At 38.3% G+C, this 21,871-nt stretch overlaps 3 protein-coding genes across 7 annotated transcripts in view; 1 reads left to right on the forward strand and 2 right to left on the reverse strand.

Moving 5' to 3' along the window:
• The first annotated feature begins 1,090 nt into the window (after window positions 1–1,090).
• Window positions 1,091–5,754, forward strand: LOC117413863 (ras-related protein Rab-17-like). Its single transcript, XM_034023255.2, has 6 exons — window positions 1,091–1,176; window positions 1,801–2,201; window positions 2,851–3,002; window positions 3,576–3,701; window positions 4,477–4,570; window positions 5,182–5,754. The coding sequence occupies exons 2-6, from the start codon at window positions 2,027–2,029 to the stop codon at window positions 5,310–5,312; spliced, it is 678 nt and encodes a 225-aa protein (XP_033879146.2). The 5' UTR covers window positions 1,091–1,176; window positions 1,801–2,026; the 3' UTR covers window positions 5,313–5,754.
• A 2,446-nt stretch (window positions 5,755–8,200) lies between these two features.
• prlh (prolactin releasing hormone) lies at window positions 8,201–11,294 on the reverse strand. The gene is made up of 3 exons (XM_034924234.2): window positions 11,238–11,294; window positions 9,791–9,936; window positions 8,201–8,636 (listed from the first exon to the last, which is right to left on the reverse strand). Exons 2-3 carry the CDS (start codon window positions 9,888–9,890, stop codon window positions 8,479–8,481), a joined length of 258 nt encoding a protein of 85 aa, XP_034780125.1. The 5' UTR covers window positions 9,891–9,936; window positions 11,238–11,294; the 3' UTR covers window positions 8,201–8,478.
• Window positions 11,295–14,840: 3,546 nt separating this feature from the next.
• The window catches only part of LOC117405668 (melanophilin-like), a 33,737-nt gene continuing 26,706 nt past the window's right edge, over window positions 14,841–21,871 (reverse strand). For 4 of the 5 annotated variants that reach the window (XM_059032512.1, XM_059032511.1, XM_059032510.1 and 1 more), the window contains 5 exons: window positions 19,470–19,631; window positions 18,949–19,038; window positions 18,620–18,677; window positions 16,907–17,001; window positions 14,841–15,814 (listed from right to left, as the gene is read on the reverse strand). In XM_059032512.1, coding sequence (XP_058888495.1) covers window positions 15,788–15,814; window positions 16,907–17,001; window positions 18,620–18,677; window positions 18,949–19,038; window positions 19,470–19,631 — 432 coding nt within the window. In that variant the 3' untranslated portion in view covers window positions 14,841–15,787. The remainder of the gene's footprint in view (window positions 15,815–16,906; window positions 17,002–18,619; window positions 18,678–18,948; window positions 19,039–19,469; window positions 19,632–21,871) is intronic. The other variant, XM_034008905.3, reaches the window with a different exon arrangement.

The raw sequence follows: 21,871 nt of genomic DNA on the forward strand, positions 1-21,871 counted from the left end.
TCTTTGCTAATCGATTGCATTTTATTTATTTGTAAATGGTCACATACTTTGTCTGCATACAGCATAACTGCAGCAATAGTTGTGAATTGAATACAAGCCACGTGTTCTTTTCACGGTTTTACTACGCCCCCCGGTGGACACGGGAAGAAATTTAATTATAATTTTGTTGTTGTTAAACATTGCAATGTATCTTGTTTTATAATGAAACAGACATGCCAACCCGCTAACTTAAAAAAATGTGGATAAAAATAAAATAATTTTGTCACCATCTTATTAACAATCACTAAACCAGACAAAAGATTACTTGTACGAAACAGATTGCTATTTACTACAATGCTGTTATAAATTTGCATGGCTTTAATTTTGTTAGGCCAAATATGTATATTAAAAACAAGGTTTATGTCATTATAACTATTTTTCCATGTTAAAGTGCATTTTAATTAATTTTTCATGTCCCTAAAACCATGAACTCCACAGTTTACTGGTTTGAATGCCCTATGTGCTTTGTATAAATCCCTGTTGCTGTTTCTTAGATCTCTTTTCACCGGGGTTACCAGCTAATACCCTTTCTTAAACCAACCCTAGGGATGTGAAGCTGCAGTTTGGGCCACTTGTTAAACCTCAATACAAAATCACAGTTGCATGGCTCTGCAATCTGTGCGATTCATAAGAGTATAAATCTAGAATGGTTTCCATGAGTTCCTAAAACAGTTCAACTTTACAGATACAGTGTTTTAATTTCTCTAGAAATATCTGTCAGATAGAGAAGTTGGGATTTCAGTGTTTAACAGTGAGTGTCTTCACACTGGTCTTTAAGTTTAGGGTAAAGTTGAAAAACTTCCAATGTATGCGCAATGAGAATCTTTCCAAGTGATGTTATCTTTCTTACAGGGAAGTGAAAGCTCTTTTTTTAAAGGAATTGAGTCTGCATGTGGTTTAATCCAGACAGTTGCATCCTGTTATGGACCATATGATCAATAGCAAAGATCGAGTGTGATTCAGTAAGGGAAGTTACAATGAAGGTGGAGTTATCTTGATATGTTGCTATACAAATGTGTTTTATGTGCCTTCCCAGAACTCCGAACGTTGCCTTTACTTTTATTTTCACTTTTGGGGAAGCTGGATTTTTACGTGTTCCCTCTGTACTATGGATTTTTTTCTTTCTCCCATTTACTAGTAAGTATTAAACATTTTACATATCATCCCTAACTACTGCATGGAAGACATTGAGAAAGACTTTTATTTATTTATTAGGTTGTTTTAGTATGTCTAAACATTTGACCTAAATCAATAGACATGTTGAAATCTCTAAAATAGATCACAAACACTCTGCAGACAGATTATTTGTTCTATTGTTTAGCAATATTCTCATAAACTGTTGTTTACCAAAAACAACATTTTACAATGATATCAGTATTGGATGCCTCTTACAGTAAAACAAAAAAAAAATGAATGATTGTTAACATGTTTAAAATGGTTGCAAATAACATTTATTGCAAGTAGCAGTTTCTTGGTAATCAAAAATATGAAGATGAAAAAAGTTATTCAAGTGTGTTATTTAACACAGAACAAATGAATTCCTGAACAAAAAGCTGAATTAAAGGTGCGGTACAGCTACTCACTCATTATTCGTAGTGTGATTCCTGTAACTTGGCCTGTTGCTCCTTGAGTGGACTTTGACTGCACAACAAGATGAACTGTAGCATCAAAAAGCACAAAAAACAAGTTGCTTTATTGAAACCAGATATACTGTATATTCTGTGTATCTTTATTAAAATGTTGTATACCCTCCTTTTACAGCTTCTAGATGACTTGCCGGGGGTATCTGATGCCACTTAAGGGATCAGTCAAAACTTCTCAGTACTCAATACTTTCACCAGCCTCTAAATCAGCTTAATCCAGCAGTGCCCATCTGGATTCAGACATGGAGATCCAGAAGAGTAGTTGGGAGTAACAGCCTTGGTGATCCACCCCTGTGTTACCCACTGGAAGAGCATTGTAACCCTCAAAGCTCTGTTCCTTGGCTATGTCAGACAAGAGAATTAGCAAACGAGGGAGGGCGGCCTCAGGGAATGCGCAGCTTGAGAGGAAGACCCAGAAGGCTAAGATGGTTCTGTTGGGAAGCAGTGGAGTTGGGAAGTCCAGCCTGGCTCTTCGCTTCACTAGGGATGAGTTCAAGAGCACCGTACCCACAGTGGGATGTAAGTGCAGCGCTAGGACTTGTAACTTTATAAGAAGGCTGTAAAAAAGCAAAAGAAATGACAGCAATTATGGTCAGATAAACTGCCACCCCCAAACTCCCCTATTCAGCACACAACATCACAATATTTAATGACACGCTGATCAAGGCGCAGTTCCTCTCCGTTCTTATATTTAGACAATAGCATTAGCACAGTGCCTGCATTTGTGGTATGTTTTCATAACCCAGCAGCAAGTAGACTGATATGCTTCCATTTTATCTCTCCCGTCATCAGTCCTGAGGAGTCTTTTCAGTAACTTGTTGGAACAGTTAGTAAGCATGGCAAACAACCAAGCAGAAACAATAATAGAAAAGCATACGAAACATAAGTCACATGACATCAGACATGTAAGAAATGTAATGTCATGGAGATGTAAATGATATAAAGTATTACTTTGAGACCGTTGTAGAAGACCTGTAAGTGAAAAAAATATGCCAACCCTGCCTTCAGTAAGGGACCTTTGCTATTGTGTACTAATTGGATGGCATTGTGCTGTTTACATGAATGCTATCGACTGCATCTTTTGTGAAGTCAACCGGTCTTTGAAGACAGACGACCTCCTTCAGCAGATACTGTGTGCCTTTAACACCTGTTCCTGCTTCTCGTACAGGTGCTTACCTGACCCAGATGGTGTGTTTACATGAGACCACCTTGATGTTTGAGATCTGGGACACCGCTGGCCAGGAGAAGTACCACAGTGTCACCCCGCTGTACTACCGGGGGGCGAACGCAGCCCTCGTGGTGTATGACATCACCAACAGGGTAAAGGCTTAGGATGCCACCAACATAAGAGTTGTCATTAGGGAGGCCAAATCTTGAAGCATACATTTAAATAAAGATTTAGGAGGTGGTACATATTTTAAATGTATTGTCATAAATCGTTGAATACTTTCTTAAGAAAAATAAACAAAGACATGACAAGTGTACATGAGTAAATGAAGAAACAACGAGTGTACATGAGTAAATGAAAAGAAACGATGAGTGTACATGAGTAAATGAAAAGACATGATGAGTGTACATGAGTAAATGAAGACACAATGAGTGTACATGAGTAAATGAAGACACAATGAGTGTACATGAGTAAATGAAGACACAATGAGTGTACATGAGTAAATGAAATGACACGACGAGTGTACATGAGTAAATGAAGACACAATGAGTGTACATGAGTAAATGAAAAGAAACGATGAGTGTACATGAGTAAATGAAGACACAATGAGTGTACATGAGTAAATGAAAAGACACGATGAGTGTACATGAGTAAATGAAAAGACACGATGAGTGTACATGAGTAAATGCATTTGAGAAAGCCTTTTACATTTTTTTGTTTTGTAGGACACCTTTGTCCGGGCTCAGTGCTGGTTGCAGGAGTTGGAGAGACAGTATATTGTAGGAGAGACAGTGGTTGCTCTGGTGGGGAATAAAGCAGATCTCTCAGATTTACGCCAGGTGGAGCTGCAGGTACATTTATGCCAACCTACAGTACATACCGCATGCTCCTTTGATTTACTGGGAAGAGTATTTCTGAAATTCAACCCCAGTTAGTATTTTTGTTTTTGTTGTATTTAGTATTCAAAATGTTAAATTGATATGGATAAATGATACATTAATATAGATGTGTGGCAGGCTGGCTCGCAGTGGTGAAGTGTGGTGACGTCACGGACCAGGAAGTAACTGAATCAAAACAGTGGATGGGCGGGTGAAGCTGAATGCTACGGCACTCAGCGTGGATTTATTAATAAACAAAACAAAATGAAAGATTTCAACAAACAACAAAACACAAAACAAAAAGGCACAAGGGCCAAACGAATAAACAAATACTGTTTAGCAGTCGTTTTTTTTAAATGCCGTTATTTCTCCGCTCTCGCTCGCGCGCTCCCCGCACTCTCCTCTGTACACTCCACCCTGCAGTACGGACAGCTGCAGGTTCTTATCTGGCCGAGGGGTTAACTAGCTGTTAATTATCTTATTACCCCTCGGCCACAGTCTGCACGCGTTTGGTAAGGATGCATGACTGTCAGCTAGTTAAATAATCAGTAGCTGATCAGTCATGCATCCTCACGGGGTTTTTAAATATAAATATAAAAACAATAACAAAAGACGCAGCGCTTTTATCCGCGCCGCAAACAAATACAAATAATAATAAATAAATACATAGGGGCGGGACACTCCGCCACAAGAAGTTATATAATAAAGATAGTTTTAGATCTCATAGATCTCTCTTTCTTTGTAATAGGAGGCGCAAAATCTTGCAGAAAAGAAAGGCTTGCTGTTCATGGAAACGTCAGCAAAGTCAGGCAAGAAAGTGAGTGAGCTCTTCATGGCTATAGGTAAGTGAATGGTATTTATTGGGGATAACAGAAGCAATCCACTAATATAAGGAATGAATGCTGAGGTGGGGGAGACATCTCACATACTCAAAAGCACCCTTATAAGTAATCCTGTAACATTCCCAAAGAAGGGAGTGGGCTAATGCACTAGCTTCTTGTGCCTTTCACCTCTGAAGGCCTGGGCTCAAATCTCGATCAGCTCACTAAAAGGACGAGTTGTGTGGTCTCCAGTGGCTTCCAGTTGATATTATTGTAAACAACAAGCCTGGAAGGCAGGTCAGGGTTGAGGTTCACTTTCAGAGCACTTGAGACGTCTGCCATTGTTCCTCACCTAAATTAATTGTAATGGGAAATCACTGTACTATAAGTCAGACAAAACTACTGATTACTGTAGCACATTGCAAGAATGACAGTGTTAGAAAAATTGCATTTAAAGATGAGAACATAACCAATAAAGGCATTTTAATGATGTTAATCAATTAGCGCTGTGTTTAACTGAAGCCTCATTATAACTCAGCTCTCAGTCTGTGATGATGCTCTTTTCTTAATTGTGTGTGTGTCATGTAAGTGGGTGGTAGGTAGTTAGTTCAAATCTATCTCTTCAATTACAGCCCACAGGTTACTACAGAATGCGGATGATGGCAGAACGACTTTAATGCACTGGAGTGACACTCGTGCGGATCTACACGTACCGGAGAGTCAGGAGAGCAGGGAGAGCAGGGAGTCATGCTGTAGACGCTGAAGGAAGGGGCAGTCACAATTAACTCATCCATTCTGAACTGAGGTTCACCTCTCACTCTGCAAGATTGACAAGATCTTGGTCTCATCTAAACTGCACCGCCTCCTAAAGCCTTGCCGGAGTATTTGGAGTTGGAGCCCAAATGGAGGAGTACCCCGTTATTGAACCACAAACCCCACTCCATACACTGCTGCTCCTGGTATTTAATGGAGGTCTCCTGCACAAGTACTGACCAGGGCCAACTGCCTAGCTTCTGACCTGCCAGGATCACACTCCAAGGTAGTCTGGCTGCAGATGTAACAGAGCAATGCCATTTGCTTGGTTTTCATATGGACCGCATCGCTTTAGGTCCTAGTCCTGCAGGAACATAAGGGACCGACCTTCTGAAAAAAAAAACAATTGTACATATTAGTCTTGCATGCCTAGCCTGTATGATAAAGGCCCACACATCTCTCATTTTGAAAGCTGCCTGATTAGCATCTACTGTACAGGGTTGCTGTTAATTCTGTTCTTCTGTGTGAGTAGAGTACATTGGTGAGCGATGTTATCATGAACCACCCTATTGAATACTGCTCTCAGTGTCCACTTGAAAGACAATTAACATTAGGATCTTTGTTTGCCAAGTCAAAAGCCAACCTAATAATTAGTACTTCAGTATTGTATTAATACTTGCACTGTGATTCTTGATATGTATTTTTGTTTACGCCTGTAAGTCGCAAAGGATAAGGGCGTCTGCTAAGAAATAAATAAAAATAATAATAATATTGAGGGAAGTTATTTGGAGCTTCAGTATGCTGAGATTTAACATAGTGAGTATTACAGTAGAACTGTAGTTTTGTTGTGATAGTCGGTGCTGGGTGAAGGAGTTGGAAAGACAGTATGGCAAAACAAAACTACATAACTAGTGCACCAAGTGGTTATCGAACGTTGAGTACATGTGATTTGTAGTTCACCCATTTAGTGTCAAATATATTTTTCTTTGAGATGCCAGGAAGATGCCAGTTCATAATGCTCCAGAAACAGCGAAGGAATTTTCCGAATCCGTCATTTCACCGCTGAGATATCCCCTTATCAATGTGACTAGTGCCCCATGCTGCGAAAACAACTGCGATCGACTAGCTGTGCATTTTGCTGCTCTGGTTTTACAACCCTCGTGACGGTAAAGTCTCCCTGATCACGTTGTAGGGGAGGTCACAAGCTGTCCAATCATACCTTGACTTTGTTTGTAGCCCAATCTATTACAGAGTAATCGATGTGCAAAAAAAAGGCCACCTTTTGAATGATATGGGGGGGAAAAAAAAAAGAGGATTACAAAATCTAATTCATGTGGCAATGGATAGCATGTGAGGTGCCAGAAGTTAACATCCCTTTTAGAACTTAGTGTATCACTGGACATAAAGATTTACACAATGTTTATTTTTGGAGAGGTTTGGGGACCCTTGGGCCTAGCTTTGTAAAAACTCCTGTAGAATTTGATCCCTTTGTTCAAACAGTTCCAAATTTACCCAGTATAGTAGACATGTTGGTGAAGCACTGGAAAAAAATCTGGCTCTTTTCATATGCTACAAGTTGAAAAAATGACTATAGAAAATAAAAAAATGAAAAGCGTTTGTTGTTTTTGTATGTATTTTTTCTGGATATCTCCTTCCAGTGTGGTACTGAGTAAGACTTTTATCACACCTGAGGTTTTAGTCCTGATGCCCAAGGGGTTACCTTGAATTCAAGCCCTGAACCATGCCTGTGCTGTCTATACTTTGGAAGATATTGTGATTTATTTAAGGGCACAGCCCCCCAGGCGGAAATTGCCTGTGAGGGGCAGGGGTTTAAACAGGTTTAAGACCTTAAATTTAAGACACAGCCCAAATTTCCCATCCTCAATTTGAGGAAAAAAACATCAAATAAATATGTATTTACAAAGATACCATCTCATTTACGCATATGGAGGCAGTTTGCGGCCGTCTGCTGTCACACAGAGCATTACACAGTTATGTGCTGCTTCTCATTTCCAGTCGTGATTGCTCACACCTGTTTTTCTCCCAATTTGTGAAGTGTGGTTTTTCTTGGCATGTCGAAAAATACGGGGGTCTGATCAGCATATCCGATCTGTCCAAGCTGGTCCTGTTTGTTAGAAACGCTGCGGTTGTAAAAGCTTCTCTTCAAATTCCTCAGGAAGTTAATAACGCTTCTTTGAAAATGCCTGACTGTATGCCATGGGTGATTCGTTTTGGTTCGTCTTTTCTCAGCAGTCAGCCACATTGCTGTTTGTGTATTTGGTCAGTGTCGTATTTGTTGGTGTTTTCTCTGCAGTCAGCCACATTGCTGTTTGTGTACTCTGCTTTGTGATTTTAATACATGCATCACTATACTGTACTGGAATTTAAGACACAGGTAATTTTTGAGAAGCAAGTCTTAAATTCGAAGGAATATGGTATTTTAAAACAATAAAATACAACATAGAATGTAAATGTGTTTGAAATGGGCTGGAGATGATGTTAATGCTTAATTTTCAAAAGGGTTTACAATCTGGTGTTGCATAACCGTCTAGATATTATTATTATTATTATTATTATTTTACTACAGTATACATAATTAAAGCCAATGACAGGATTTTATAAATCTGTATGACATTTCAGTTTGTAAAGCTGCACATTTGGGTGAAATACATGTAAAAAAAAAAACCTTTTTTTTTTTCTTGACCCTCTGTTGTTATTGCAATGTCCCATTCCAGTGGAGGCTCCCTTATGGTAAGAAGAACCCTAGGACAAATGAAGTCACCTTCTGCCCATTCCCATTATCCTGCAACACACATTTAATTCTAATGAACCAACACTCTGGTGACAGTTTTTTTTTTTGTAAGTACTTTATAACAATAATGTATTATTGACATGCATTTTACATTTTTTAAAGAAATTTATTTAAGATGGGTAAAAAACATAATTATTGTTATTCATTTATTTTGCAAAATAATCCAAATTAGCCCATGTACTAATTTCACTGGGCTTTACAATAGACCTTCCTCTTTGGTGTTTTGTATAAACGATTTTTTAATCACATAAATAAATACACAACAGAAATGCAATGAGAAGTAAGAAGAGAAAGGGGATAATAATAATAATAATAATAATAATAATAATAATAATAATAATAATAATAATAATAATAATAATATTTATTCATCTAGTACGGGGTCATCGTTGTCGTCTACTGGGATGCACAGCAGGCGGGATCCAGAATAGGAATTGCGACGACTCTCTGTGCCTCGTCTGCCGAAGCGACCCACCGGTCTGATTCCACGGCCTGTATACCAAGAGGCATCGATATCGGGATCTGAGGGCGAACGGAATCGGTTATAGAACACTGCTAATGATGTTTAGCTCTCAAGCCATTACCCAGACACTGCAGTACTAGAGAAGTGAGCATGGTATTGGCGTGAACTTTAGCTGGATTCTAAACATTAGCGATTCTGATTGAATTGAATTTGCAGCTGTAGCAAAACATAGGTGAAAATATTTATCTAGTGATAATCGATGGAGTGATTAGTGGGTCTACAAAACAAGATGTCTTAAAATATGTACAACTGAGTTGAAAGCAACCTCGCTGTTCAATCAGATGTACAGCAGTGTGTACGGCAACATTCAAGCAAACTTTCCAAAGGCTAAGCGAATGGGGGATTTAAGATGTTTTTTTGTTTGTTTTTTTTTTTAATTTAGAATGACCAATTATTATTTTTTATTTTATTTTTCCCAAACAACACGGACGTTCTGATGGCGTATGAGCATCCTCTGATCTCACACAAGTCTAAGCCAGAATCGCTTTTACGCGAGCAATCTAGAGCAGAAGTGGGCGGGCTACCGATCCCGAAAAACAGCCCTGCTTCTTATCCACTCTAAATGTGCTCGGTTTCCCATCCCATGGGAGCATCAGAGCCAATGTGGGTCCCCAGCAAAGTTCAGCATCTTTGCACAGCCTAGACCCGAACTGGCACCATCCAGGCTGTGTGACTCACCCTGTGCACCCCGCGGCAGTGCTTTAACTGGATGAGCCACTCGGGGACCCCTAAATCGACATGCTTTTGACTAAGTGGTATGTTTGGACCATGTCTTTATGTGACAGTCTGATTGAATAGCACAATATGGGGAAATAACAAGGTCCTTTACTGTAGCAGTGCTTTACTTTTTAAAGGAGTCTACACCTGTGCTGTGCTGTCATGCCAGGATACCACAATTTAGCCCTGACAACTAGTTGATGAAAAAAGGTCCATAGTTCTTGATAACCTGCTGAGACCTTGCACCAGAAGATAAAAGCTATATCCCTGCAGATACTAAGAAAAATGATTATGTTATTTTTAAGGAACTACTTTCTTTAACAGAAGATTACAAGACCTAAATAGAAATAACTTACTCGTTGAATGTAATCACCCCTCACAAGGAGAATTATCGCTTAATCAATATCTATACAGTATATATGTATTCATCACATACTTCTAATCTCCACTGATTGCTCCTGGAACCTGCAGTCTGCCTTTGGACAAGCCAAACACAGGAGCAGCAGGAACACACAGTAGATGGCGAACAGTTTCATTGCTGTCAGTCCTGTGCAGCTTTTACCAATCAGGCTGTCTTCGGATCTGAAACACAGGACCAGAGAATCACTCAGTCACTCTCCTCCAATCAGAATTCCTTTTGATTCTCACATACTCCAGTACTACCTGGGGTGCTGGGGGTGCAGCAGCACCCTCTGGCTTTGCATGGCTTCCATCATATACAGGGGTTACAGTTTTGTTCAATGACTTTCAGCACCCACTTTAAAAATGGATCCAGTGCCACTTAGTACTACTGTTTGGCTTATGCATGGAAGAGATTCAACCATCAAAAATTGTACCACATAAAAAAATAATGTTAACAACATTTCAAAATAAATAAATAAATAAATGAAGAGTGATTTCTAAGGACTTCAAATTGTAATTAAGAGCTCCATGAGAAATAGTGTTAACTGTATATATTAATGTATACAACACAGTTTTATGGTACAATATTTACATAGTCATGTTAGTTGTGATCTCTACTGGATCTGTGGCTCAGCCTGCTTTGGAGAGTCCAACAATGTTGTAGAGATTCATTCTGGACACACTTTCATTTACAGGAGTACATGCCATGTAAAATGCAATATTAGCAGCATTGCTAAACTCATGCTGTACATATACAGTATAGGAATTACCCTTAAAAAAGAGAACATGGTAAGCTACCACAAATAAATAAATACATTGTAACTACCATTATAAATGCATTGTAAATGCATAGTAACAGACATGGTTATTAGCAAAACTGTCATGCAAATGTACAATTATGCCAGTAGAGAGAAACTTGTTTATTTTTCATAAATAATGTATCTGTAAAGCACAACAGGCTGCCTGTTTTAACTGCACAGTCATGATTAATGTGCAGAACTAGCTGTCCATAGTGACAAGTCTGATGGATCTGTGTGTATAATGCAGATACACTTACAATGCTAATTCACTTGTCTCTAAAGACTCATTTTAATTGGCTCCTTGAGTTGTCAAGATCGACTAAAATGTACACACCATGCAAACTATGCCTTTCAAAGCTCCTACAACTCCCACTAAAACTTCAAATCCCTCCAAAATATGCTGGGAAATACTGAATACCAAAAATCACCTTCTAAAGCACCTGTTTGTCTTCAGCACAGTTTAGTATATTTCACTTAAGTCATACAGATGAAATGCATGTCAAAGATATTGCAAGATAAAGCTGTTTAAAACATATAACTATTTAAATCATACTACGATTATTTAATTATAAATATATAGCAATATTTTATTAACATGGAAGTTGTGAAGTACTTATGTGCTATGTTCAATCTGTAAGGACATGTTTCTGTAAAATAATTCCAAACGCATTCTGCACTTACTGTCTGTGTAGGGCTGAGTTTCGCTTTCTCTGCTCACCTCCTGCTAAGCTGGGTCTTGTTGGATCACAGCTGAAGATGCTCTAATGCGCAGAGCTTTTATTGTTGGCTCCTGTGCTGATGTCACACCAGAATCACACACACACACACACACACACACACACACACACACACACACACACACACACACACGCACATACAAAAGGTATTCTCTTTTTTTCATCTAGGCTCTCCATTAATAATATTAATAAGAAGCCATTTCAATAGCAAATGTGCTTCATTGACTCATTGATTATTTACTTGTAAAGGTACTATCTATAACTATAAATACATATACTGTATATGATTAATCTCCCCTGATGCTGTGAGCGGCAGCGTGTGTGGCAATCATGTAAGAACATCTGTAAAGTACACTGGGTGTTTCTGTCTTTTATATGTTGTGTTATTTTATTAGCTAGTTGTATTTTAAATGTTTATAATTCTTCATTTGCTATTATATGTCTGCTGTGTCTTTTCATCTGTCATATCTCTCTTTATCCTTTATCATTTTTCTTTTTCAGTTTTCTTTTACCTTATAAAAATGTGTTTATTTTTTTATTTAGTATTGTATGTATTATTTTATTATATATTATTATATTACTACATTATTAACTTTCATATTTTAATATCATATCCATGGTTTTTTAACTTGTATCTTTATATATTGTATTTATGGCTTTTTACGGTATCCCTGTCCTTCGCTCTTCTCATTTACAACTGCCAGTCAGCCTGCAACAAGGCTGATTTCATCTCTGCTTACGCCTCTCCTCTCTCGAGAACTTTCTGGCTCTTACAGAATCATGGATCTCCCCTGAAAACACTGTTAACCCAGCTGCTGTCTCCTCTCTCTATGTCCTGTCTCTTTCTCCCCATTCCTCAGGACGAGGTGGAGGAACAGGATTCCAACTTTCTCCAGTCTGGAACTTCTCAGTTCCCTCTGCTCTCTCTACCCTCTTGGTCACTACTTTCGAATTTCATGCCATTGAATGGCACTCTCCCTGTCATCTGCTTCTCATAGTTTCTATCGCTCCCCTGGTCCTCCTACTCTTTTCCTTGATGAATTTGATTTCTTCCTTTCCTCTATCTCTACCTCTATTCCTGCCATTCTTTTAGGTGACTTTAATGTTCATCTCTCTAACCGGGTGTTAAAGAAAAGGGCTCACTCACTGACTCACTGTGTGACCATGGATAAAGGAGTCTGCTAAATAATAATAATAATAATAATAATAATAATAATAATAATAATAATAATATCTCATTCTGCTGGTTTTCTCCCTCTTAATTATTTTTCTTTTCAACTCTCCCCTTCACCTCCTACTCATATTGCTGATCGCCAACTGGACTTGATTTTCTCTAGACTGCTCTCTCCACTTCCCTACTATTATCCCCTTCTTCTCCTCTGATCACTTTTTCATCTCCTTTTCATTTCTTCAACTTTTTCAAAATTCTGTGCTCGTCTGGTATTCTCCTACTCTCATGCTACCCCTCTGCTTCTCACACCTCACTGGCTACCTATCTCTGCTCACATCCTGTTTAAGACCCTTGCTCTTGCCTATCGCTCTATTCATCATACTGCCCCTTCCCTCGTGTTTCTTTATATTCCTTCTCGCCCTCTCTGCTCATCCTCTAGCGGCCGACTTGTTATCAATCAATCAATCAATCAATCAACCTTTATGTTATATAGCGCCTTTCATAGTGGACCACAATCACAAAGCACATTACAAGATACAGTTATGCCTTCTCTTCACTCTTCTTCCTCCCATGCTTGCTCCTTCTCTTCCCTTGTCTTCTGTGGTGGAACCAGCTACCGCTTATCCACAAGACTGTTCAGTCTTTTACTTATTTCCACCGTCTTCTCAAACCCCACTTACCTTTATTTGTAAATTCCTATTTATAGATCTTCTGTATTTTCCTTTATTTATATTTATTTTGTATATAATGTATATACATTATGTGTTTGTTTTGCATTTTTATTGCCTGTAACATACTTTTATATTTTATTTAATTTCCGTAAGTCGCTTTGGAAAAAAGTCTGCTAAATAATTAATTAAATTATATATACACAATCATCATTCCTCTCCAAATGAAAAGGTATTCAAAGGGAGAGAGAGAGAGAGAGAGAGAGAGGGAGAGAGAGGGAGGGAGAGAGAGAGCAAGAGAGAGAGAGAGCATATATTCTCCTTTGAATATCTTTTCATTTGGATGTGAATGAATATTGTAGGTAAACGTCCATATAGATATGAGAATATGCCATCCCTTATGTGAGAACATTACAACAACTGAGACAAGTATAAGGCATGTGCATGTCCCCTAGAACAAGCAGCTTCAGTATAGTACTGGTAAGTATCAATGGTTATCAGGCAGTCATGTATACCAGGCAGGGTACATATTTCGGGCATTCATCTAAATTCCAATAATTTCCCTTAATATATACTAGTTCTTATGAAACATGCACAGAATATGTAGACAAAGAATAAGGTATATGTGTGTACAAATCAAATATGTGCCTCAATCAATTAATTGACATGTGTGTAATGGGTAATGGCTACATTGGACTTAATTTTTTTAAAGTGTGCCAGGAATGTTGTATAAAGCTGGTATCAATAAAACAAGACTGACCCTTCGATATAATTGGTGCTTACTCTGGGATTAGAGCATTACAGTAGGAAAATCAATAAAGTATTCAACAGAAACTAGCACTGCACACAGCGGTCCAGATAAGCTGTGAACCAGCCTGTGACGGCTACCCCCAGCCCCTGGGTGTATTTGGTTTATTTTGTATAGTTTGGGTTATGTAGTACTGGTGAGTTAAAGTGTATATTTGTACTTGGGTGGTATTTGGGCACGGGCAATGAGAGAGATCAGCACAACTTAATTCTTTTAAAATCGGTTCTAATGTATATAATTATTTTGGACACTAAACATGGTTGAATAATGCCAAAGGTAAACATCAAGGTGATTTTAGCCTTACGAATATGAATATTATTATTTAATAATCTACTATTTCATATTGATAAAACCCTGCATTATCATTTTGAATATTACTGTTTTCATTGTAATGTGTTTGTTGTTATTATGGTTGTTATTGTAATTATTATTAGTGTTTATTGGTGGGTTATAAATATTGTATTTTGTACTTGTTTATATGCAGGCTATTTAATATTGTTTTTATTCGGCAGGCATAGGGTTAACTTTGTCTCCCTGCCTTCATGCGTGGAATGCAGGTGGTCAGGAGATAATTGAATGATCTTATTAGCTCCTGGCCACCTGCTATAAAAGGTCTCACTCTCCAAAGCATGAGGAAGAGCATGAATGCTGCCGGTGTCTGTGGAAAAGGTACTGGTGTGGTTTTTGTTTGACGATTTGTGTAGCGTTTGTTTGGGCCTGCGTGCCCCTTTTCTTTGTGTAGTTTTGAAAAGTGTTTTGTTTGTTTTACTTTTGTTTTGATCCATTATTTATTAAAATACTGCACAGCCTCTGCAGTTTCACTACCTTTTTGTGTGTTATCCTTCCTAGTTCTGATGTCACCACCCACACCACACCACTCACATCCTGACAAATCCACAATTGGTGTGTTAATATTTTATTGAGTATTTATACAGCAAGTGTACACAGTGGAAGGAACCTAACATGTGGCAGTAGCAGTTATTCTATTGCACATAATGTAAAGCACTACAAGACAGTCTAAAATAATCTGGATAGAAGACACTCAGAACATATTTGTTTGACTTGCCACTAAAAAAACATACGCATTTCTAAAAATGAGTGCACTATGGTGCTCATTTAGAGGGATCACTAATAAGTATAGGCAGTGGTTCTTGGCTTTATTTTTATTATAACACTTTTTTTTTTTAATTGTATCTAACAATTTGATTTAATTTGGCTTTATGACCTATCAAGACAAATATCTAGCTGGTAACATAGGAAAGTTAGTAATTAGCAGAATCAGCTGTCTTATAAAACAACAATTGGTATTACTAGCCCACTGGTATAACCAGCTCAAAATGATTATTTTACTCGTTGTTGACCTGCTGCAGCTGGAACAGCAGGGGTTAATAGTGTATAGTTTCAACAGACTGCAAGTCAGGTAGTACCTCAGGGTAAAGCAGATCAAATACATGCAATAGATGTATTTTCCTTTAGGATTTACTGTTTATTCTGTAAACTTTAGCCACAAAACAGTAACAATGTAACATTATGAATATATATATATATATATATATATATATATATATATATATATATATATATATATATATATATAGTGTGTGTGTGTGTGTGTGTGTGTGTGTGTGTGTGCAAAGGAAACAATAAACTATGTTTGAGCAATACGCTTCCTAATATGGCATGATATACAATGCATTTGTACAATAGAATTTGTGTAGGATTTCTTCTCTGCAGTAGCATTGAAAGGTACATCACTATACTCGAGCTTGTCCTTCTCTTTTTGTTCCTCTATAAATATGCTGCAGTCCGGGATGGAATTCACTTTCGTTACATCAGGCTTTCTTTCTTTAAGGATGCTGAGCCATTATTGGTTTCTGAAAATCAAAAACAGAAACAAATACGTAACCCTGTCAAGGGTGTGGGGAGTGTTGAGTCTGCAAAATGATAAAGTAGGTGAACATTGTTCAATTATTACTGCCTCTAATTCATTCAGAAAAGAGGTCTGTTCTCTGAAATGATTATGCTGCAGAAAGTACGCTGCTGAAATTCTGAAAATGTGGATTTGATCATTTTTCTTTTGGAGAAAGATGGAAATGAATAAATAAAAGTGACCTTACAATATTCTTCCACCAGTTTACTTCTGAATCCAGTGCTGTTTAAAGATCACCCCTAAGATCACGTCAAGGAGTGGCAATAGCCATCCAGATAACAAAGACTAACTCGGAGATAAACTGGTATGAATACCTTTTTTTTAGTATTATTACTAAACAAAAGTATTTATAATGTTTTATAAAGTAAAATGGTAAGTTTATATGATTGATTGATGGCACCGAAGAGCTTGTAAATTCCTTAGAATGCACTATAATTTATTTAGGCTTAGGGTAGGGGTAGGGGTATGGGTTGGGGTTGGGGTTAGGGTTAGCGTTGGGGTTGGGGTTGGGGTTAGGGGTAGGGGTTAGGGTTGGGGTAGGGGTAGGGTTGGGGTAGGAGTAGGGGTTAGGGTTAGGGTTGGGGTAGGGGTAGGAGTAGGGGTTAGGGTTGGGGTAGGGGTAGGGGTAGGGTTAGGAGTAGGGGTTAGGGTTAGGGTTAGGGTTACAGTTGTTGTAGGGGTAGGGGTAGGATTAGGGTTTATACATTTCCAAACCACCACCAAGATGGATTTCTTATCTTAATCCACAATTACAATACATGTTCATCAGTTCATAACACCACATTAGGACACAGTTGCATTAACTGTAACAATAAAAAATTAACAACACAAACCACACCGTGCCATGAAGACCAACATATATTTGCTTTACGAGTTCTAGAGCCATGAATTGAGATGTTCCCATGCTACAATGAAAGCACCCTCTATTCACCTGACCCAGAAGTGACCCTCCACCTGCTAACACCGCCATAGAAACAAAGACACCTAGCTACAGCCAGGAGACAACCCCACAGCTAGAAACATGCTCAGTTCATACCGCATACGCTGCATTTCTCTTGACCTTAAATGCAGGAGTCCTTTGAGTCAGTGACCCTCTGTACAATGCATTTCGATCAAACCCATCTGCTTCACCTAGAAAAACATTTCAGAGAGTAACGGGGGATAGTGCAGTGCAGTACTATAATTACAATGCTTTTCATTTACTGTTCTGTACAATAACCATTCTTTTCTGTGCTTACAATGTCACAGTAGAGTTACCAAAGGAAAAGTGCTTTAGTGACCTTGGATTATATAACTTTAGTTGGTTGGTTCTAGTTCTGTAAATTTACCAGTATTTTTTTCCAAAAAATTTCAGTTAAGACTGAACTAAATGGCTTGAAATTATGGCCAGTAGTATCCCCTTCTAAGCACCCATGAAAGAAGAAAAACTATTTAAAAATAAATGTGTTGAATCTTATTGGTAACCAGAAACATTGTCTTTTGTACCTCTATGCTTGTTTTTATGAGAATATATACAGTATACACACACACGCGCATATGCATGCACGCACGCATGCACGCACACGTGCACACGTGTACACTCACGCACGCACGCACCTTAGCCTATATAAGGTTCAGGCAAACTGTATTGAAGTAAGGAGGATCATACAAATCATTATTGGCATATAACAGGAAGTGACTAATGTTCTGCCTTGGTGCCTTGCATGTTAATAAAGATTAAGCTCCAGTGGGCATTGCAGTTATCGTCCATACTTTAAAAAACATTTTAGCTTCACTCCTTTCATTCATACAGAAAGACCAGCTTTAAAAGAGGTGAAGGACCTTGTGTACCACTGAAGCATTCAGATTTTCTAAATATGGACCTTTAGCTTGTGGAAATAGCAAGGGTGCCCAGGCTGAGTGTTAAACACGTTCCCTGGTCTGAAATGTGCAGCTTGTGCTTCTAGCGTGACAAAGGGCTCTATTCAACTAATCAAAAACAGCAGCTGTTTTTTTACATGCTTTCAAAGCCAGCAACATGTGTAATGGAGATTTTGGTTTTCATGAACGTGGTCCACAAATGATAGTGGTAGCAATAGTAGTAGTGGTTATATAATGCATGCATGATACATGACAAATAGAGATATTATTAAGTGCAATGCATTGTTCGATTTGCAATTCATGCTATACAACTGTATGGATGTTGTGTGAGTTTTCCCAGCCACTCTACAGTAGCATAACATCCCTGTAATTTGATTTGAGACCAAACACAAAATAGGAATTGAAATAGCAATAGCAAGACAATCATGAACCAGCCTTACCTGCACCCTGAGCAGCAATGACAATGCAAATACATCCACACGGCCGCCATGAACATGAACTGGATGGCCTGTTCCCCTCACAGTACATCACTTTACTGTACCTTTTGGTAACACTTTACAGTGTGTCTCTAATGACTGTGTACTTACATAGTAGTTACATAGTGAATACATGTGTGCTTACACATAATGTTATGCATAGTTACAATGTACTTAGCGTTTTGCACGATATATGTTAGTACACAATTGTATCAGGTTAGGGTTAGGGTTATGATTATCTTATGCAAAAAAATTACATATTGAGTGCATTGCAACTATGCATAATAACATTATAATTATCTGTAAGTACCCATGTATTTACTAAGTAACTGCCATGTTCCTGTAAACAGGGAATTCAAAAGGAATCTCATACTGGGAACACTGCAGTCAGGTAAAAGTAGGGATCGTCTTACTTTGATTTTGATGTGAATTAGAAAGCTTTCTCCGCACCAACTGCTGTGTGGCCACTGTCTGCATACAAAACACATAAGAAGTAACTGTGTTAACGTCACCTTTTTTTAAGGACTGCTTTTTTAAAATGCATTTATAGATATACATTACAGTAATTTAAATCAGAATGAACTTCAGACCCTCTCTAAAACATATTGGGAAAAAGGTTTCATTAACTGCAAACTTTAATGAACCAAACAGGCTTTCAGAAAACACCCCAGACAGTCACACATGTCATTCAATCGAAACTGCACTGCAAGGATGTGCATTCAACAAAAACATCTCCACCAACCTGTCCAGAAAATTTCTTTCTGTTTCTCTCCGGAACCACAGTCAGACCAGCTGCACTTAGGGCAGCGATTCTGTTCTCAATGTCCGAAACCTGGAAAGACCATTCTTCACACAGTTAAATGTGCTCTTATCTTTTCAACTTCCATAGCCTGGGTTAAACCAACAAGTATACTGTGCAAAATGAAGCCATGCTATTGTCCATATATTGGCGCTATAGCACTGCTTATAGTATGCCTATATTAATATAATATATATTTTGATTTAGGCCCTGGACTCGTCCAATAACAAGAATCCCCCACCCACTGTGTAAATATATAAGGTGATACAAGGTCCATTTAGTATGGCTCATCAGAATGCTGTTGTATATATACTGTAACTACAAAATATTGTGACTTCAAATATATTTCTATGATGCTGAATGCATTCCTTTTAACAGAGCTTACTCTTGCTTGCCTTGCATGAGAAACCACAGTAGGTGGTGTGCACATATAATCCTTCATACGTGTCAGGTTGTCACTTTACCTCACTCTCGGTGTTCTGGACAGTAGCTGCTGCAGATGCCACCTTGTCTTCCAGCTCGCTGAGCTCCGAGTCCGTGGTGCCGCTATACCGGCTCTTAGCAGTTTCTTCCAGGTCCTTCAGTGTCTTCTCCAGGCTATAGGTCTTACCAGCCACCATGTAGACCTGTGAAGGGAACCACAGGGGAGAATAGGACCACCGATTCCAGAGACACAGCAGTACCACAGCTATACTGTACCAAGCTTTCAATCTTGTGCAAAGTTCATGATTGAGACAAACCTTGCAATGGAGTAAGAGCCTAGTTAAGCTTCCCACAATCACATGAACAATTCATGGACTAAAATGTCTATCTTATACTGCTTTTGTTATAATGCTGTAAATTTCGTTTTCGCTACACCACACCATCGGACTGAGGAAAACAAAAGAAAAAGGAAAAGCTCTGGAACAAGTTCCAGGAGCCCTGGAACAAAAATATGTATTTCCTAACTGCACCCTTGAATTGAAGGAAGGTATCTGTAGATGTCTTTATGGTGAGAGAGACAGTAGACTGATTCTGTACAGTACATGCTCAAGACAGACTCCGAAAGAGGCCCGTGTTACATCTGTCCCCTGTAACTGGTGTCTTTCTTTGGGCTTTGGCGGTACCAACTCGGTAAGTGCTCTTTCAGTGGCGTTCTTAGCGCCTCTGTTGTGATGTCAAAAAGAGCCGCAGCAGATCTCTGTAAGCCATGCACAATGGAACAGGAGTTAGTACACAGAGGGGCAGGCAAGATGAAGGAAGCACTGTTAAGCAAGCAGGTAACACTTTACACTTTATTATTATTTTGTTTATTTAGCAGACGCCTTTATCCAAGGCTACTTACAGAGAATAGGGTGTGTGAACTACGCATCAGCTGCAGAGTCACTTACAACTACGTCTCACCCGAAAGACGGAGCACAAGGAGGTGAAGTGACTTGCTCAGGGTCACACGATGAGTCAGTGGCTGTGGTGGGATTTGAACCAGGGACCTCCTGGTTACAAGCCCTTTTCTTTAACCACTGGACCACACAGCCTCCTCTAAGTGTCTAGAGACACTAAGTGTCTCTACTTACTGTGGATTTACACACATAAGAGCATAAGAACATAAGAAAGTTTACAAACGAGAGGAGGCCATTCAGCCCATCTTGCTTGTTTGGTTGTTAGTAGCTTATTGATCCCAGAATCTCATCAAGCAGCTTCTTGAAGGATCCCAGGGTGTCAGCTTCAACAACATTACTGGGGAGTTGGTTCCAGACCCTCACAATTCTCTGTGTAAAAAAGTGCCACCAATTTTCTGTTCGGAATGCCCCTTTATACACTTATAGTGGTGGTATTTTAAAATGTGTGCTTATTCATAATTCATTAATGTTTCTGTAAGGATAAATCGTATTCGAATCGTATTTTGTCATACTTGTACTTGCTAGAACCAAAGTCATTGTATTTATCTTGCTCTTAATTTTTATTATTACTTGTACTGTGATTCTTAAAATGTATTTTTGTTTACGACTGTAAGTCGCCCTGGATAAGGGCGTCTGCTAAGAAATAAAAAAATATTAATAATAATAATAATAATAATAATAATAATAATAATAATAAGAAGAAGAAGAAGAAGAAGATAAGTACTGTATGAGTTAATTTCAATTGAATAGTAAATCATACACTAGTTCATATGTAATTACATTTGAAATACAGCCATTTAATATAAAGTGTTACCAAATAATGCAGTATATATATATATATATATATATATATATATATATATATATATATATATATATATATATATACTGTATATATTAATGTTGATTTGCTCTAACTCAAACTGTTATGAAGATCAGGTTTACTGCTGTCTGTTTGGGTGATATTAAACACTGTAATGGGAGAATCTGGCTGTTATTTACAAACCTGGGATATCCAAACTAACTGGAACTTTGACGATGCTCTTCTAGATGAGTATTACCTCGTTTTTTTTATTTCTTTGAAATAAGCAAAAAGGAAAAAAAAGTAAAGGAGAATTTTAATTGAAGTATGATCTTATTATTAGCAGGCTTTCAGGTGGAAATGCAAGTACATTACAGCTGCAGTGCTTCTTTTATCTCTTGTTCTACGCTTTGAAAGAAAACGCAACATGTCAAAGCCAGTATTAGTCACAGTGCGCTGAAGAGGGGTGTAAATGTGAGCTGCTCTCTACAAAGCGGAAGGTTATTTTTGATCTCTAAACTCTTCCTCCTGTAAGTTCTATCTTTGGGAGATTTAATTTGCAGAATTAAGCTTTTGTCTGCTTTGTGTCCAAGAACTGGAAAATTGGGCTCTCTGGTATGTAGAAACTATTATTGTGGCCCATGATCCTTCCTTATAATATCAATATGGCCCATGATCCTTCCTT

Source organism: Acipenser ruthenus, chromosome 10, assembly GCF_902713425.1.
Source record: "Acipenser ruthenus chromosome 10, fAciRut3.2 maternal haplotype, whole genome shotgun sequence".
NCBI classification, from domain to species: Eukaryota; Metazoa; Chordata; class Actinopteri; order Acipenseriformes; family Acipenseridae; genus Acipenser; species Acipenser ruthenus.

Excerpts from the sequence above, each read along its gene's own strand:
- LOC117413863 (XM_034023255.2), top strand. The coding sequence starts at position 2,027 with ATGTCAGACAAGAGAATTAGCAAACGAGGGAGGGCGGCCTCAGGGAAT. Across the intron at positions 3,702-4,476 it reads TACGCCAGGTGGAGCTGCAG|GAGGCGCAAAATCTTGCAGA; the intron begins GTACATTTATGC and ends TCTTTGTAATAG. Across the intron at positions 4,571-5,181 it reads TGAGCTCTTCATGGCTATAG|CCCACAGGTTACTACAGAAT; the intron begins GTAAGTGAATGG and ends CTTCAATTACAG.
- prlh (XM_034924234.2), bottom strand. The coding sequence starts at position 9,890 with ATGAAACTGTTCGCCATCTACTGTGTGTTCCTGCTGCTCCTGTGTTTG. Across the intron at positions 8,637-9,790 it reads GCAATCAGTGGAGATTAGAA|ATCCCGATATCGATGCCTCT; the intron begins GTATGTGATGAA and ends GTTCGCCCTCAG.